Raw genomic sequence first — 19,173 nt, forward strand, 5'->3', positions numbered from 1 at the left:
AATATATCTGCAGCAAATTTGTGTGGGAATGAGATCTCACATCCTGTTTTAACTTTTGATTGTATGGGGAGTGTATAAGGTAGCTTGACATTACCTGAGATTCAAACACTAATTGTTGTCAAAATACTACAGTATGTTTCCCATATAAGTACTGTTTTGCCTTGTAATTTTAGGTTGACCTCATTAAATAACAGCATCAAGTGTAAACTTAAATTATCAAAGGATAATTTAATCATTAGCATTTAAATTCTGTTTCTACATATTAGAATATAAAATATTAGATATTAAATAATATCAATTTGATAATTCAGTATCAAATTATCAAAAGCTAATTTCCAAAGCCATTCAGTGTTCAATAATAGTGACTGAGGGTGGTTCTTCTTATTCAGAAAAATTTCAGTCTCAGCCTTGAGCTCAAAAGTTGTAGTAAAACTTCACTGCTGCCAACCTATCTAACTGTTAAGTGGTAGGGGCAGTCAGGATATTTAGCATCTATTTCTTACAAAATTCACTCAAGTGAAAATCTATGAGAACAAAAGAACTTCATGGTTGAATAATAACAGAATGATCGATTTAAGTATTGTCCACAAAGTACCTGCCAATCAACAATATATTTAATAACCACAAGCTTTAAACATCTTGCATTTTCAGAAGTTTTGTACATTTGTCCAACTAAGCTTTTTTTTGCTCCACACAAATTTTTACCACTGTCAACTGTTACACATCATGGCAGATTCCACTTCAGGTCTTTCTGAATTACTCAATTCTCAACTTCTTTGAAAACATCCCTGCCTGTTGTTGTTTTATGCAGACTATTCATAGAGACTAATTCTTTAGTCTCAAACTTGGCATCAGATGCTCTAATCAATATTGATAACTGATCAGTATCAAGAGTCAAGAAAAACAACTAGGAATCATTTGCCTTGTTCTTTAATTGATGTTGATGTTGCTGCCAAAGTCCCAGTCAACTGTTCTCGGCTAAAAGCTAACAGTGTGAAACAAATTTTCTCAGGACACATTTCTTCAACTTCTACAAGCAAATGTGATTTCATCAACTCATCTTTGACAAATGGCTTTTCTTGCTTTGCTAACAAATAAGCTACTTGGAGACTTACTTTGGCCGCAGCCTCATTTTACTTTGTAAAATGCGTAAATAAATTCTGCTGTGATGAGATACTCTAGATCTTGTTTTTCTAACCACTTTTTTCCCTAGGAGTTGGGAATACTGTGATGACTGCTTGGTCTCGGAATGTCAACATACACTGTATTCTTTTAGCACAACTCTAGCGTCACTGTGTAATAAACAAAATGCTTTGCCAGCTAATTAACAAGATAATCCCTACTCCGCTTGGCCTGCAGAGCACGTCTGAAGTCCACTTTTCTCTTCTTTTCTTGTTTTGATGTGATAGGTTTAGACTAGTAATTTTCTTAAAGATTAAAAATAACATGGTGCATTGATACATGCGGCACTTAAAATGCAGTTGAGTTATAATCACATAAGCGTCATCTGAAGTGTGCAGAGCAGCAGTGAAAGCCACGAGCACACTGCATTCAGGCTCTGCTGCAACAACCCAACTGCTGTAGTGCTGAAGCAGCCAGACAAAATGCAAACAAACAAGTGTAGCTGTGTTCCAATACAACTCAGTTTATGGACGCTGACGTGTGAATTTTACAAAATTTTGACATGTTACAAAATATTAATCTTCTTTTGAACTTCCCCCCAACTTTTAAAAGACGTAAAAACCATCCCTCACTCGCAGACTTTTAAAGACCAGGTGCCAGGCTGTAGTTTGCCAACCACCACTCAAGGTACTAACACCCATACAAGTTGCCCTTGCTCTTGCTAGATGATCTCTTCAGTTTCTGTCAAGGAAAACCCTTTGAGGTGGTATGTATGTGTGAAAAAAAGAGAAGAGGGAAAGAGAGTGTGTGGGTTTTGTCTTCTGCTTAGCTATAATAGTACATAGTTAATAGTTCTATATGTATAGTATCTATAGTATAATAGTTCTCTATGCAGAGGTTGGGGTGGGGGTTACAGAGGTTGGGGTGGGGGTTATTTTCTGTTTGCTGCCCCTCAGCTAAACTCTTTTCATCCTCATTTATTACTCTTACTCTCCAGAATAAATGCTACTCTGAGCCAGGAACCTCTCTGGGATCTCCTTTCCTCAGAACAGCTTTGTCCACTTGGTTTCATCAGTCAAAACTCCTCCACCTACTACCTAAATGCCAAGAAGTAACTAAAAATCTCTCGGACATACAGAGACTCAATTAAAATCATATGCTCTTGGACTGATATTAGTCTTTGGTGGCACTTAGTTGTATTAGTTTCCTATTGCTGCTGTAATAAATTACTGCAAACTTAATGCTTAAAACAACACACATTTATTATGTTACAGCTCTGAAGGCTGGAAGTCTAAAATGGTTCTGCACAGCTGAGTTTCCCCTGGGGCTCCAAGGCAGAAACTGTTTCCTTGACTTTTCCAGCTTCTAGGGGTCACCTACATTCGTTGGTTTGTGCCCCCCTTCCTCCATCTTCAAAGTCAGCAGTATAGCATCTTCTCTCTTCTGTGGCCCCCTGTCTCCCTGTTATAAAGATGTCTGTGATTATATCGGCCCCCTTGGATAATCCAGTACAACATCCCCATCTCAAGATTCTTTACTAAATCACATTTGCCAAGTTCCTTTTGCCATAAAAAATAACATATTCACAGGTTCTAGGAACTAGGACATGGACATCCTTGGGAAGCCATTATTCATCCTACCATATATCTATACAAAAAGACATTTTCAAAGATGAAATATGTAAAATCTCATTACAGATCAGGAATAACATAGAAACATTTGCAATCACTTTGGGACACTAACCGTAAGTCCCAAAAATCAAATGCCCACCCCACAAGAATTCAATTCTTCTCATTAGCAGACCTCTATTACAAAAAGTGTGCAAACTTGTTATTAAAACATTTTCATCAATAAGAATTTTGTGGAAATTTGTCTTCTCTCTTGTCATATAAATATCTATATAACATCCTTGATTTTGCCTCTTGGCCCACAAAGCCTAAAAGATTTACTATCTGGCCCTGTGCCGGAAAAGTTTAACGACTCCTGCCTGAGAGTAAAGGCCTCCTATTCTAACATTCAGAAAAATACAAAGAAAACTGGGCTCCCCTGGTGGCACAGTGTAACCTTTAAAAATTGTAAGTCACTATATTGTACACCTGTAACTTAAATAATATTGTACATCAATTATACTTCAATAAAAAACATAACTGCGAAATAAAAAGGATAGGAAAATAAAGGCGAGGAAATCTCTCCCAGAATACAGGGAAAAAATTATATAGAAAATACAGGAGGAAAAAAAAAGAAAGAGAGAAGAGAATTAGAGAATCAGTGCATGGGGCCCAACATCTGATTAACTGGATTTCCAGAAAGAGAGCAGAGACAATAAAGAGGAGAAAATTATGAAAGAAATAATATAGGAAAATTTCCCACAGCTGAAAGGAGATGAGTCCTGAAAATGAAAAGACCTACTGATTATTTGAAATAATGACTGAATACAAGGGCTTTCAGTCAGACACATCACTGAGTTATTTCAAAACATAAAGGATAAAGAGAAAAACATAAAAGCTTCTAGCACCGCGTTTGGGCCAGGGGAGGTGGGTTTCCTACAAAAGAATAAGAATCACACTCCCATCAAACTTCTCAACAGCTATATAAATGCTAGAAGAGAGTGATGCCACCAAACTTGGCAGGAAATTGATTTAAAACTAGAATTTTATAGCTGGTAAAGGCATCGATCAATTTTGAGTTTATTTAAAGTCTTTACTATTAAGTCACTGCAAGGACTCAGAAAGTTCACTTCCCATACATTCTTTCTTAAATTACTTCAAGATGTACTCTAGCAAAACACTGGCATAAACCAAGAGAAAGATGGGACAGGATCCAGAAAAGAATGGCTCCAACTTAACATAGAGTGGTAAAGGGAACCCTTAGGATGACAGCTAGTCAACAGACCTAGAAAGCAATAGTGCAACATTATATCAAGGAGACAGGTGTCCTAAAAAGTGGGACTCTACAGAATAAACTGTACAGTTGAAAGGCTGGAAGAATTTGAGAATATGATAAGAAGGGGCTTCCCTGGTCGCGCAGTGGTTGAGAGTCCGCCTGCCAATGCAGGGGACACGGGTTCGTGCCCCGGTCCGGGAAGATCCCACATGCCGCAGAGCAGCTGGGCCCGTGAGCCATGGCTGCTGAGCCTGCGCGTCTGGAGCCTGTGCTCCGCAACGGGAGAGGCCACAACAGTGAGAGGCCCGCATACCACAAAAAAAAAAAAAAAAAAAAAAAAAGAATATGATAAGAGGCACACAGTGTAAGAAAAAAGAAAAACAACCAGAAACTACAGGGGGAAGCTACAGTCTTGGAAAAGAATGGTCCAAATAAAAAGAAAATGGTCTCAACTAGAAGCAGAATTCAGTACATTTCAAGAAGAATAGACAGAATGTTGAGAAGATATGTCAGAAGCTGAAAAATATACAGGATACAGTGATGATGGCATAGGTTTGTTTTCTTCTTCTAATGAGAAAAAGGGAAAAAAATCAGAAACTCCAATGAAAAAATTTGTACAAGGCATAATATAAATATGAAGCAAATTAAAATGAAGCAATTTAAAATGAATATGAGCATTTGGCATGAATATGAGTATTTGGTAGAAAATATATTTGAATATTCTTTTAGTGTCATTAGAGTTACGGCTTTAGAATTATAGAAAAGGAAATGTAATCACAGCACACTGAGCAATGACCAATGTTTTCAAGTCACACTTCTTTAAACATTGTTTACCGTCTTCATTCTTTGAAAGGAGACATATGAAGCACGGATGACTCAATTACAGTTACAATTATGTTACCAATGTTTACTAAGCAAGAGTGAAAGCACATAGAACTGAAGAAGAAAAGGGAGAAAAAGGTAGAGGGGTCAAGGAGTCCACTTGCCCCACTTCAATGTTGTGCTTAAGTACTGAGCCACGGCAATTAGACAAGAAAATGAAATAAAAGGCATCCAAATTGGAAAAGAGTAAAACTGTCTCATTTTCAGATGACACTATCTTCTAGAGAAAACCCTAAGGAATCCATTAAAAACATTTTAAAAATAATAAACAAGTTGGGCAAGGTTGCAGGATACAAGATGAATGTACAACAATCAAATGTATTTCTGTACAGTAACAATGTGCAAACTGAAATGAAACTAAGAAACTACTCCACTTACAACAGCATCAAAAAGAATAGAATACTTAGGAATAAATTTAACCAAAGATGTGTAAGACTTGTACACTGAAAACTACAAAACACTGTAGAAAAAAAATTAAAGACCTAAATAAATGGAAAGATATACATTGTTCACAGATTGGAAGACTTAATATTAAGATGGCAATGTCCCCTAAATTGATCTACAGATTCAATGTAATATCTATCAAAATCCTAGATGGCTTCTTTGCAGAAATAGACAAGTGATCCTAAAATTCACATTGAAATTCAAGGGATGCAGAACATCCAAAATGATCTTGAAAAATAATAACAAAGTTAGAGGACTGACACTTCCTGATTTTAAAACGTACTATCAAAGCTACAGTAATTAAGATAGTGTACTACCAGCATAAAGATATAAATCAATGGAATAGAATTGAGAGTCCAGAAATAAACCCTTACATTTATGCCGATTACAAACTATATATCTGGTAAAAGATTTGTCTAGAATATATAAAAATCTTACAACTCAATAATAAAAAGACAACTCAATTAATAAATGGGCAAAGGATCTGAACAGACATTTCTCCAAAGAAAATATAACTCAGTAAGCAAATGAAAAGATGCTCAACGTCATTTGCCAATAGGGAAATGCAAATCAAAAGCACAATGAGATACCACTTCACACCCAATAGGATGGCAGTTATAATAATAAAACAAGTGTTGGCATGGATGTAGAGAAACTGGAACCCTCATGTACTGCCAGTGGGAATATAAAATAGTGCAGCTGCTTTGGAAAACAGTCTGGCAGTTCCTCAAAGAGTTAAACACAGAGTTATGATGTGACCCAGCAAATTACTCTCCTAGGTATAAACCTAAGAGACATGAAAACATGTGTTCACACAAAAACACTGTACATAAATGTTCACAGTAGCATTATTCATAATAGCCAAAAGCAGAAACAACCCAAGTGTCCATTAACTGATGAACAAAATATGGTATATCCGTAAATAGAATATTACTCAGTCATAAAAAGGAACACACATTTACTGTACTGATAGATGCTACAATGTGAATGAACCTTGAAAACATTATGATATGTGAAAGAAGCCAGTCACATGTATTGTATGATCCCCTTTATAGAAAATGTCCAGAATAGGTAAATCTATAGAGACAAAAAGTAGATTAGTGGCTGCCTAAGACTGAGAAGTAGGTTTCAGGGTTAAGGCTAAGTGGTGAGGGGTTTCTTGGGGGTGATGAAATGTTCTAAAATTGATTGTAGTGATAGTTGTACAACTCTGTGAATATACTGAAGCCATTAAGTTGTACACTTTTAATGGGTGATTTGTATGGTGTGAATTATATCTCAGTAACACTGTTAAAAAAAAGAAAAAAGAAAGGTTCAGGGAAGATTGTTGAAAGTAAACTAAATTTTTATCCATCACTGAGATGGATATGTATGAGAGCAGACCATGCCTCAAGTGGATTCAGACAAATTCAGCATAAACACATTATCAATAACAGTATTCATCAAGCTAACCAGGGGTGATATTTGGATCTTTCAGCACCCACTTTGGCATGGGCACCAATTAATCAAAACAGACTGAGCTGCAAACAACTAGTAGGACAGTAGAGGTGGTATCTGGCTGAACATCACTTGAGTATTAACAGTTAAAAGTGTCTGCTTCCGAGATGAAAACTCTAATTCGAAAAGATACGTGCACCTCAGTGTTCACGGGAGCACATTTACAATAGCCAAAACGTGGAAGCAACTTAAGTGTCCATCAACAGATGAATGGATAAAGAAGATGTGATGTATATATACACAATGGAATACTACTCAGCCATAAAAAGGAATGAAATATTGCCATTTGCAGCAATATAGATGGACCTAGAGATGATCATACTAAGTGAAGTAAATCGGAAAGACAAAGACAAGTATCATGTGATATCACTTATATGTAGAATATAAAAAGTAATATCCATACAAATGAATCTACTTACAAAACAGAAATAGACTCACAGACATAGAAAACAAACTTATGGTTACAAAAGGGGAAAGGGAGGCAGGTAGGGAGGGATAAGTTAGGAGTATGGGATTAACAGATATGTACTACTATATGTAAAATAGATAAGCAACAAGGATTTACTGTATAGCACAGGGAACTATATTCAGTAATAACCTATAATGGAAAGTAATTTGAAAAAATATAAAGGGTAAATGTGATTGTAATTTTTAAAACTAGCAGCCATAAGATCAGGGTACTTCAGGTGTTCATAAGGTACTGACACTGAAGTCATTTTTTTTTGTTTTTAAATTTTTTTCATTAATTTTTTTATTGAAGTAGAGTTGATTTACAATATTATATTAGTTTCAGGTATACAGCAGAGTGATTCAAATTTTTATAGATTATACTCCATTTAAAGTTATTATAAAATATTCACCATATTCCCTGGAGTGTACAATATATCCTTGTAGCTTATTTATTTTATATATAGTAGTTTGCATCTCTTAATCCCCTACTCCTTATTTGCCCCTCCCCCTTCCCTCTCTCCATTTGTAATCACTAGTTTGTTCTCCGTATCTGTGAGTCTGTTTCTGTTTTGCTATATTCTCTTGTTTGTTTTATTTTTTAGATTCCTTGTATAAGCGATAACATACGGTATTTGTCTTTGACTTATTTCACTAAGCATAATAGCCTCTAACGACAGTCATTTTAAACAAAAAGATTAGATTTGGGGTAGAGTGGAGACAGGTACATCCTTACTTTCAAGGGAGACCTCAACAGAGAAAGACAGCTTCAAAAATCTATGTACAGACTTGAAATAAAATTACAGTGAGTTCATTTGTTATTTAAAGTTTCTTACTATCTCCAAATTTAACTATACATGGTTTTAATAATAGACAACCTTATCAAGGTAAGTAAAAATTTAAACAGATAGGTATAGAATGTAAATAGATGAAAGGGAGCGATATTAGGTAGTCTGCTTGGTATACTGTGCTACCTTGTCAAAGGGTGAAAAAATACAACCAACTTAAAATCTCAATCTTTCATGTGTGTGCTCTCTCATTTTTGCTTCCTAAAGCCAAAGAAAGTGGTGAAAATCTCTGTAAAATGTTTTGTTAATACTTCCTGAGTCAGTGAATTCTCTAATTATTCTAATTATTTGATAAGAACTTGAACGTCTTCAAAATTAATCAGTCTTGGGCTTCCCTGGTGTTGCAGTGGTTGAGTCTGCCTGCCGATGCAGGGGACGTGGGTTCATGTCCCGGTCCGAGAAGATCCCACATGCCGTGGAGTGGCTGGGCCCATGAGCCATGGCCACTGAGCCTGCGCATCCAGAGCCTGTGCTCCACAACAGGAGAGGCCACAACAGTGAGAGGTCCACGTACCGCAAGAAAAAAAAAAACAAAAAAACCCCTGTATTCCTTCAAATAAAGCAGTTAATAATAAAATAATACAAAAAACTGCCAAGTATGAAAGGTACTTAAATAATTATTCTTATCTATTTAAATAAGAAAATTTACATAATGTGTGCAGTATAAAAAAAAATTAATCAGTCTTTACGTCCTCCCCACTCACTAAAAAAGAACTAACTACAGAGCTACTTGACATAACTATATTTAGGAAAATAAAATATAAAGTGAAAATTATTCCATTAGCAACCTGAACGCTCCATGCCTAAAAGAAATAATTCATCCAGCTCCCTAAAATATTTGAGTCCTCCAGAATGAGAACCTCAATGAAATGTATGCTTCTAAGACTGTACAAAAGAGTTCAGAAAGCCCTCATGTGCTTGTCTTATTCACATAACCAGAAAAAGGCAATGAAAAGTAATTTAATTATATAGCTCACACCAGTGTTCTTACAATCGGAAAAGAAACTGAACAATTTCAGCAAGACAACTTCTTTCTTTCTTCCTTCCTTCCTCCCTTCCTTTCCTTCCTTCTTTCTTCCTTTCTTTCCTTTTCCTTCTTTTGTTTCCTTCCTTCCTTTCTTTATCCCTTTCTTTCTTTATGGCTGCATTGGGTCTTTGTTGCTGCGTGCGGGGGCTACTCTTCGTTGCAGTGCACGGGCTTCTCATTACGGTGGCTTATCTTGTTGCGGAGCACAGGCTCTAGGCGCGTGGGCTTCAGTAGTTGTGGCACGCGGGCTCTAGAGCGCAGGCTCAGTAATTGTGGCACGGGGGCTCGGTGGTTGTGGCTCGCGGGCTCCAGAGCGCAGGCTCAGTAGTTGTGGCGCACGGGCTTAGTTGCTCCACGGCATGTGGGATCTTCCTGGACCAAGGCTTGAACCTGTGTCCCCTGCATTGGCAGGTGGATTCTTAACCACTGCGCCACCAGGGAAGTCCAGCAAGACGATTTCAATTCAGTTCTTTAATTCACCAACAACTATTTTCTAAATAAGATTTGTTTCTTAAAGTGTTCTCTATGTAAGACAGAGCAGACACATATTCAAGACACATTTGAATAAGAAAAGGCATGTTTTCTTGCATATATAACAAATTCAAATGAGCATGCAGTTTTTCACTTGTTTTCTGACCTTTGATGGAATGGTACCCTATTAAGTTGAGAATATTTAGGTAAAAGGAATGTGAACAAACTCTCCATAAGGGCAAAGACCTCTCTATCTTGTTCACTGACCTGTTCCCAGCATCTGTAACAGTCGGGCACAGAGTAGGCGTGCAGTATTTGTTGACTAAGCAAACATATGGTATCTGTGTATTCCTTCCTTTAAAGTACTGGGTGGAAAGCAAATGCAGTACAGTAAAACTGGCCAGGCCAGATGGGGTTTAAGTGATTTGGGAAAACTTTGTAAAACTCATTGCTAAAACCTGATTCAGTGGCGAATGTCAACAATGTTATTACTCACTTGAAAAGCTGATGCATAAAAATAAGTTCGATTCAGTAATTCACTACTGAGCCAGTGTGTTTAATTTTCACACATTTTAGGGATCTGCTTAGATTTATTACTGAGAACAGCCATCTCGTCTACTCTGATTCCTTTCCTTCTGATCACTCCATAGGCTACTACAATCTATTTTCTGCTCCCAACATGCTCTGGCCAAGGTGACCAATGACCTCTAGGTGCCAAGCACAACATATACTAGACATCTCAATGGCATTCAACACAGGTGACTTGTCCCTCTCTCCCGAGCTTCCCTAACACTCGCTCTCCAGTCTGGCTGCTGCTTTAATTTTGCCAGTTCTTCCTGACCTGACACATGCATGTCCCCTGAGCCTTTGACTAAGCCTCTTCTTCTCTATCTGCTCATTGTTCACTCCAGTGGGCTTCAAATAATATGCCTACGACTTCCAATGTCCTCTGCTGAGCTCCAGTCCCAAAGGTCTGCTGGATGCCTTGGTGCCACCATCTGAAATTCGACATAACCAGAGTGAAAAATGATCTTCATTCTTCCCTCCTCATATTCCTGTAGTGATGCCACTATTCTCCCAGCTGAGCACTTCAGAAAGGTGCCAGTCCCTCATCCCCATCCAACCCCTCCTTCTTCTCATTCTACCACTGAATCTTCTCTGGAACCATCCACTTCTTTCCTTTTCCACTAGCACAACCCTCCTGTAAGTCACCCCTGGACTAGTCTCCTCCTATCCACCCTTGCTCCCTTCCAATCCAAACTGATCTTTTGAAAGTGAGACATTTATCACAGCTTGTTTAAAACCAGTCAACAGCTTCCCATTGTTTTTAGGATGAATTCCAAAACCCTTAACAAGGTCTACAGAGCCCTGGATGATGTCATCTCCGTCTCCCTCTCCCTCTCCAGATTTTCTTGCACCACTTCTGTCACCACCATCTCTCTGTTTAAAATATTTCTTAAATTTACTTTTGATGGACATAATATTGGTTTATAACATAAGTTTCCAGTATCCATTATATTTCTACTTCTCTATACACTACAGCGTGCTTACCACTAAATTTTAGTTTCCATCCATCATGATACAATTGATCCCCTTTACTCGTTTCACCCTCCCTCTGCCCCTTTCCCTCTGATAACCACTACGCTGCTGGTCTATGTATCTATGTGTTTGTTTTTGTTTGGTTTGTTCGTTTATTAGCCAGATACGGTATCTGTCTTTCTCCGTCTGATTTATTTCACCCAGCATAATACTTTCAATATCCATACATGTTGTTACATATGGTGAGATTTCATCTTTTTTTTTATGGCTGACTAGTATTCCATTGTGTGTGGTGGGTGTGTGTGTGTGAGAGTGAGAATCACATCTTCTTTATCCATTCATCCATTAATGGGCACTTAGGTTGTTTCCACGTCTTGGCTCTTGTAAATAATGCCGCAATGAACCTGGGGGTGCAGATATCTTTTCAAATTAGTGGTTTCGTTTTCTTTGGATAAATAACCAGCAGTGGGATAGCTTGTCACCACCATCTCTTAATAGAATCAAATAACTCAAGAAGACCTTAAAATATGCCATAGTCTGAAGCGCCTCAAAAACAAAACAGAACAAAATCCACAGACATTCCAAATCCAATGATTTTTGTTTGTAATTTAAAGCCAGTTCCCACTATCATATTTATCAAAAGTAGTTTTGAAATATATTTTGTTACTATGTGTGGCTACAAACAGTTTATCATAGAACAATTCAAAATGAAAAAAAATGCTTATTCTTGTCAAAGGATGAGGTCACTGAGCTTCTGTGAAGTTCCCAAAATCCTGTCAGCCAGTGGCCCCCAGGTTTTCCAGATCAGTTAAAAAACTGAGAGGGGCCCAGCACAGGGGAGTTCCAGTTTTTGTTCTCCAAAGTGAAGATGTTAAAACAAACAAAACAACTCACACACATAAAAGAACATTTTAACAACAAAAATTAGAAGGTCATAATCAGAATAAAAGCTAACATTCTAAATTAATAATTTCAAGGCCTCATTTTTCTCATTTCATTAAAGACTTGTGGAAGCAGCTTCCCAAACTGACACCAGAGGCCAGACTAGAATTTGACAACCACTGTTCCAGATAAGAACTATTAAAGTCATGGAGGGGCTGTTGATTTTTCCTGTTCTACGAATAGCTTTTAAAGTACTTTTGCTTGAAAAAATAAAGTACTGAGAACGAAAATAAAAGGCAAACATTGATATATGAAACTGTTCTGAGGTCCACAACTAGACCTCTCAGTATTATCACTTGCTGATCTGACACTCAAAAGCCAGGCCGTTTCTATTCTCTTGTTAGACATAACCAAACTCACAGAATACCTACCTCAGTGAAGGTTAATCTGAGACATGATCAAATGAGACAAAGCAAGGCCACTTCATGACTCTGTCTAAGCACAGACAAAAACAAAGGTACGTGTAACACTCAAAACACCAAACACCTTCTCTTGCTAAACAAGTAACTGTTTCTTCTTTACCCATAGTGTTGCCTCACTTTCTAAAAGCAACCAATCTAGAGCAAACCCCCAATTCCTTAGACCTGCCCCTGAAACACACAAAGTCCAAATTATAAAACAGGTTTTTCCTAATGCCCTTTTACTGAGAGGCCCCATGGTTGCCCATGGCATGCATTCTCATTCACTGCAAAATAATAAACCCAATTTCTTCAACTACAGGTGTGTTTCCTGGGGTCTTTGGCTGAAAGCACTGACAGTATCAAAGCATAAAATTCTTTAAAAATTCCCATAATCCCAACCACTTTAAGGCAAATTAATTCCCTACCCACACTAAAGCAGACTAATTTTATTTTTCCTTATACCCTTCCAATCCTCACCCACATGTATATACTGTGTATTTTTCTGTTACTGAAATCGCTGTGTATACTATTTTGTATTCTACTTTTACTTGCTTTATCTTGTATCAATTTTGAATGGCTGAGTAACATCTCACCATGATCTTATTCTTTTTTTTTTTTTTTTTTTTTCTTTGCTGTACGCGGGCCTCTCACTGTTGTGGCCTCTCCCGTTGCGGAGCACAGGCTCCGGACGCACAGGCTCAGCGGCCATGGCTCACGGGCCCAGCCGCTCCGCGGCATATGGGATCCTCCCAGACCGGGGCACGAACCCGTATCCCCTGCATCGGCAGGCGGACTCCCAACCACTGCGCCACCAGGGAGGCCCCATGATCTTATTCTTAAAGATTTTCTCCGTAGAGAAATAAAAGAATAAAAGAGGAGAATGCACATCTTGCTCCCAAAGTCAATGTTCTACCTAAACTATTCAAAAACATCCTCACTTAGTCTTAGGTCACATGCACCCAAGTTCCTATTTATCTGATCTGTTGATAAGAAAAATGCAGTCTTATTGCTTTTAAAGAAGAAAATTATGCAAGACCACCAGACCGGGTGTCCAGAGGCCTGAGTTCAGTCATGCTTCTAGACATTTTCTCACTCGGAATCAACTTCCTACCTTGCAAAGTAAGAGTGAAACTGGTCCCTCATTGTCTCTTGTAGTTATCAAGTCTGTGTTCCTGCTACTTCCCTCAAGTGGAAATAGCCACAGGCCCAGTGTTCACTAGACTCGGATATAAAGGCCAGGCATCCACATCTAGGTTGGCCTGGGCTGCTCCCATTGCCCTGACTGGGGATGCCTCGCCCTTTCCCAGGGCTCTCAGGATCCTTAGCCAATACTTTTCCTTCAGCACCTCGTCACCAGGCAGAGGATGCCAAAGTCCTCAGGAAGTTCGTCACTTAATCATGTACACAAACCAACTGGAACTTTTCCTCTTACAGTTCTGGATGCTCGAGGCTGGTACTGGTACAACAGATGCAATCCATCAAACGTGAGGGTATGCAAATCATAATCACCAACCTGCAGAGATCAGGATTTCCCCAAAAGGTTTCCTTGTTCCAGCTGGTACCGGATCAACCCGGGGTGAAATTCGCCAGCCCGCTCTGCACCCACACCTCTGCTTAGGAAAACACCGACCCCTGTAAAGATGCTGCCGGGACTAGGTGTCCCTCAAGCCCCGCCGGACCCGCACCTGAGCACCCCCCTTCTCCGTGCTCCCGCCCGCCCCTCTCCGCGCCCTCGCCTCCAGCTCACCCACCGGTGGCACGTGCTGCGCCACCGACCAGGTGACGGTCACGCTCAGTAAGACGAAGGTGAGGCGACTCCAGCCCAGCATCGCTCCTGCCGAGAACGCGGCTGCAAAGGACGCCAGAAGACGCCGCACAAGGTACCTCCTGAGTTCAGAGCAGACCACGCCCCCGCCGCCGCGTGACCCGCGGGCTGGACCGCACCACGCGAGGCGGGGGGAGACGGGCGCTCAGGAGATGGAGAGGGCCGGGCTATTCGGTGGTACGTCAGGACAAGGGAGCCTTCCAAGAGGAAGAACGAACCCACAGGATGGGGGTCAGCGCTCGCGTTAGGACCGTGGTGTTTGTCGGTCCCCTCCACCCCCCCACTGCTCCGCGGGCAATGGTTGCGCCGAGCCCGAGCTCCAGCCACAGCTCCGCCCCGGCGGCTGCGGCTGAGGAAGTTGTCGCCGACGAGTTGCCTCACGAAGGGCCGCGCCCACCCCCGAGCTTCGGGCTGGGAATCTTCTCCGACTTCTTTCCCGGCCAGGTGCGGCCGTGCAGTGTCCGCAAACAGCCCAGGGCGAAGTCCGCTTTCGGGCAGCTCGGTACCAAAAGCCCACGAAACGGGCGCAAGCCACGGGAGTCTCAAAACGCGGCGTAGCACGCGAACGCGACCCGTCTTTGCGCTCTAAGGAGGGCAGGGCCGAAGTGAGTGAGGTTTTTCGTCCTGACCGTGGGGTCCCCGGACAGGTGTCGAGGGGGGGATACCCGGGAGGGGGAATAATTAATTCTCACAGATAGTAAAGACTGTGAATTACCCATTTAGACTTTAGCAGCCGAGCTGACAAGGCACAGAATTTAGGCTTCAGTTCCTTGCACTTAGACAACAGGTGGAATGTCCAGGTAGAGCCGCGAACCTTCCTTCACTGATGGGAAGCAGCTGTGTGTTTTCACTTAACTGATGAAACGCTTCAGGTTGGCAGAACCGGGGGTGAACCTGGGAGGAGGGTAGGCTTTCGCACCTGAAAAACAGCTTTACAGATGTATTTGCTTGGCATTCGTCCCTTGTGTGGACGCCGTCGCCCTAGTAGGATGAGTTATTTAAAAGTCCAACAGGAAATCCTACCCTCTGGGTTCCACTTTCTGATTGAGTCTCTTTGACATCCAACTAGCTTTTTTTTTTTCTTTTTTTTTTAATACTTCAGTAAAACTCAGAATACTATCACTAAAATCTTCATATATTCTCTTTTTTCTTGTTTTTTTTCTTGTTTGAAATTGCAATTTTACCCATTTGTATTACTTCGTTAGAAAGACCAAACAATCTTTTTGCTGGAGATTGGGAAACGAGAATCTGATGTTTGAAGGCTGTTTTCCTAGGGTTTTTTGTTTGTTTGTTTGTTTTTTGGTTTTTGGTAGATGACAGGGTTCCTCTCTCTGAGGAGGAAGTTTGACTTTTGAAACATATCACATGATTTTGAAACATATCGGTGGTTCCTGATTCAACAGTGATCAAGCAGATCATAGAAATGTTCATTAATTCAAAAATATTTGCTGTCCACCTACAATGTGCTAATCATTTTTCCAGACATTGGGGATAAGCAGGGAACAAAAAAGACAGGAGTTTCCTCCCTCATGAGGCTTACATTCTAGATGAGAAATGGACAATAAACATCATACCCGAGAAAATTTATATAGGATGTTGGAAGGTAATAAATGTTATAGAGAAAAAGCAGAGTAAGGGGGATCAAGAGTAGGGAGAGTCACAATGTTAAGTAAGATGAACAGGACAAGCATTATTGAGAAAGTGATGTTTGAGCAGAGATTTGAAGGAGGTGAAGAAGTTAGTTGTGTGGATGCCTAGGGAAGAGTATTCCAGGCAGAGGGAGCAGCTGGGGCAAAGGGTTGACAGCGAGAATGTGCCTGGCATGTTTGGCTACAGCGAGGAAGTCAGTGTGTGTGGAGCAGAAGGAAGAGGGGGTAAAAAAAGTAGAAGAAGTCTGAGAGGTAAGGGGGGTAGGGCAGATTATATAGGGTATAAGGAGCTATTGTAAAGACCTGGGCTTCACTCTGTGCAAATGTGCACTGTGTAAATAGGTTGAATTATCTTGGACCTTAAAATAAGTCTGAAAAAAAAAGAAAAAAGAAGGAGAGGATTCCCATCTTTTATATAAGTAGCTATTTGGTTTGAAGATCATTCATCTTTAAATTTTTTTTTAATTGAATGAAAGATTCTTTAAATTCTATGGTGCTTTACGATTTTCAAAAGTTTCACGCACATGATTTCATATAATCCCATTATTGCCTCTCCCCTTTCCCTTCTCCCCAGCTGGTAACCACTAGTTTGTTCTCTATATCTTTGAGTCTGCTTCTTTTTTTATTCCCTAGTTTGTTTTATTTTTTAGACTCCACGTTAAGTGATATCATACAGTATATATATTTCTCTGTATTATTTCACTTAGCATTATGCCCTCAAAATCCATCCATGTTACTACAAATGGCAAATTTTCCATCGTAGTATTCCATCGTATATATATGCCACTACTTCTTTATCCGTTCATCTTGATGGATACTTAGGTTGCTTCCATACCTTGGCCATTATAAATAATGCTGCCATAAACATAGGGGTGCATGTATCTTTTCAAATTAGTGTTTTTGTTTTTTGGGGGTATATAGGCAGGAGTGGAATTGCTAGATTATATAGTAGTTCTATTCTTAGTTTTTGGAGAAACCTCCATACTCTTTTCCACAGTGGCTTCAGCAATTTACATTCCCACCAACAGTGTATGAGGGTTTCCTTTTCTCCACATCCTTGAAGATCATTCATCTTAAATACTACCGAGAGCACTTTAAACATGTCACCAAACACATTTTTTCCCTATGAGAGGATATTAATTGCTGGTTAGATGGTCTGGCAAAATCAGAATCTTTATACAGAAAATATGCATCAATTGGCATGATACTCTTAGGCAGGAAAAATTCTAATTTTCATATAACTTTGCATTTAACTTTCAAAGCCCTATTATATACCATTGATTCTATTTTCAGGCAAATTAAAATTTAAATCTACTTCCCTAAAATTATACCATTTTATGCATTTTTTTCTTATACCTACATCTTTTTTCTTAATCTACTCGGTTCTTCAGTACTAGAAATGTACAGAAGGCCAAGGCAAAGCATGTGGCTATAGGAAACTTTGCTATGGTTTATGGCACACTGACATATTCATAGAAATGGTATTTAAGTGTACAAAGGAATGATTATGTCGGCGGGAAGGGTGGTTCAAATACTATCTTCACAGCAAGCATCAGGTGTAAGACTTGGATAACATATTTAATGTGCAAGAGTCAGCATCAGTAATCGAATTATCAGAATAGCTGAAGTTCTTGGCACGCCATGGACCTTTTCTAACCTCCTACCTAACATTCCTGGGTTCCTGAGGTGATTTAAAATCATTGCAGTCTAATCACCCAACCCTTAATGAAATCTACCACACATAACACATTACCCAGAACAGGTATGACTTGATTTTTTTTTTTTTTTTTTGCTGTACGCGGGCCTCTCACTGTTGTGGCCTCTCCCATTGTGGAGCACAGGCTCTGGACGCGCAGGCTCAGCGGCCATGGCTCACGGGCCTAGCCGCTCCGCGGCATGTGGGATCCTCCCAGACTGGGGCACGAACCCACATCCCCTGCATCGGCAGGCGGACTCTCAACCACTGCGCCACCAGGGAAGCCCGACTTGACTTAATAAAACAGAATATTCAAAGGTTTGCACTAAAAAAGAAAGAAATATAGAAATAATGTTCCAGTTTAAAAAAAAAAACATTTTAGGGAATTCCCTCGCAGTCCAGTGGTGAGGACTCCGAGCTCTCACTACAGGGGACCTGGGTTCGATCCCTGGTCAGGGAACTAAGATCTCACAAGCCACATGGTGCGGCCAAAAAAATAAATAAAAATTAAATAAAATAATAAATTAAAAAATTTTTACCAGAAGTATTTACCAATGAATTGTTTAATTAAGAAGAAAAGACTTAGTATATCTAAAATGTAATCTGAGTTTCAAAGCTTTGATTTTTATCCATATTTTCAGGAAGGAATCTAGAGAATGAAAGATGAAATAGATGGAAAATCAGAAGTCTTGCAAAACTGTTACATGATTCTTTTCCTCCAGGAGCTTTATTTATCACACTAAGCAAGATTACTTGCTTTATGTTTTACTTTTATAAAGAAAATTATGTCAAATTATTACCTTTGGCTCAAGGTATAATGATATTTTATTCTATTACAAAACTATAAATTAGTTGCTCACATTTAATCTAATTGCCCCCATGTAATGTCAAAATCAAAAGTTCATCTTAATTATCCTTTACTTTGCACTTATCTTTCTGTTACTTTGTGAATCATTTTTGATGTCTTATTGAACCCCTGGTACCACAGACATGTAAGAATCTGAAGAGCCACTTTACAAAAAAATCCTTTTGTCTATTTCTACTTTCTTTGATAAAGACATATAGTTCTGACCTGAAAATTATTCGTCAATTCAGTTCAAATCCAATAATCTCTAAATCTCTTTTTCTTGTTCTGACTTCATATTCCTGCATAGTTCCATTTTACATAAACCATTATAATTACCTATTTAATGCTTCCAATCAGTTGTTTCTCATAAGTTTGTGGTAAATTCATTTTTCCCTCAATAAACTCTGAGTACTTACTCTGGGTGCTGGGTAACTAGCGAACAAATGATCCCTGCCCTGGGGCTTTGTCTTGTGGGAGAGAAAAATGAAGATGGAAGGGAAAATGTAAATCAAATGACTATTTTGTAAAATATCAATAGATTTAACTAATTCCATGCTCTACCCTCTGGTTTAATATTGTGGATGTTTTACCACCCTCAATTCCACTCCTCCGTCATACAGCAGACATGCGATTTGGATGAGCCATGTCCTCAT

The 19,173-nt window shown here is 39.3% G+C and overlaps 1 protein-coding gene across 3 annotated transcripts in view; it reads right to left on the reverse strand.

The window, feature by feature from the left end:
* The window catches only part of ASAH1 (N-acylsphingosine amidohydrolase 1), a 39,755-nt gene extending 25,336 nt beyond the window's left edge, over window positions 1-14,419 (reverse strand). The window contains exons 1-2 of one of the 3 annotated variants that reach the window (XM_082608466.1): window positions 14,255-14,419; window positions 1,344-1,427 (exon numbers count right to left, since the gene is read on the reverse strand). In XM_082608466.1, the coding sequence (XP_082464592.1) occupies window positions 1,344-1,427; window positions 14,255-14,332 (162 nt within the window). In that variant the 5' untranslated portion in view covers window positions 14,333-14,419. Of the gene's footprint in view, window positions 1-1,343; window positions 1,428-14,016; window positions 14,112-14,254 lie in introns of those variants that run through there. The other 2 variants (XM_082608467.1, XM_082608468.1) reach the window with 2 other exon arrangements.
* Window positions 14,420-19,173: the final 4,754 nt, after the last annotated feature.

Source organism: Mesoplodon mirus (assembly GCF_964341445.2).
Source record: "Mesoplodon mirus genome assembly, chromosome: 20".
Taxonomy (NCBI): Eukaryota; Metazoa; Chordata; class Mammalia; order Artiodactyla; family Ziphiidae; genus Mesoplodon; species Mesoplodon mirus.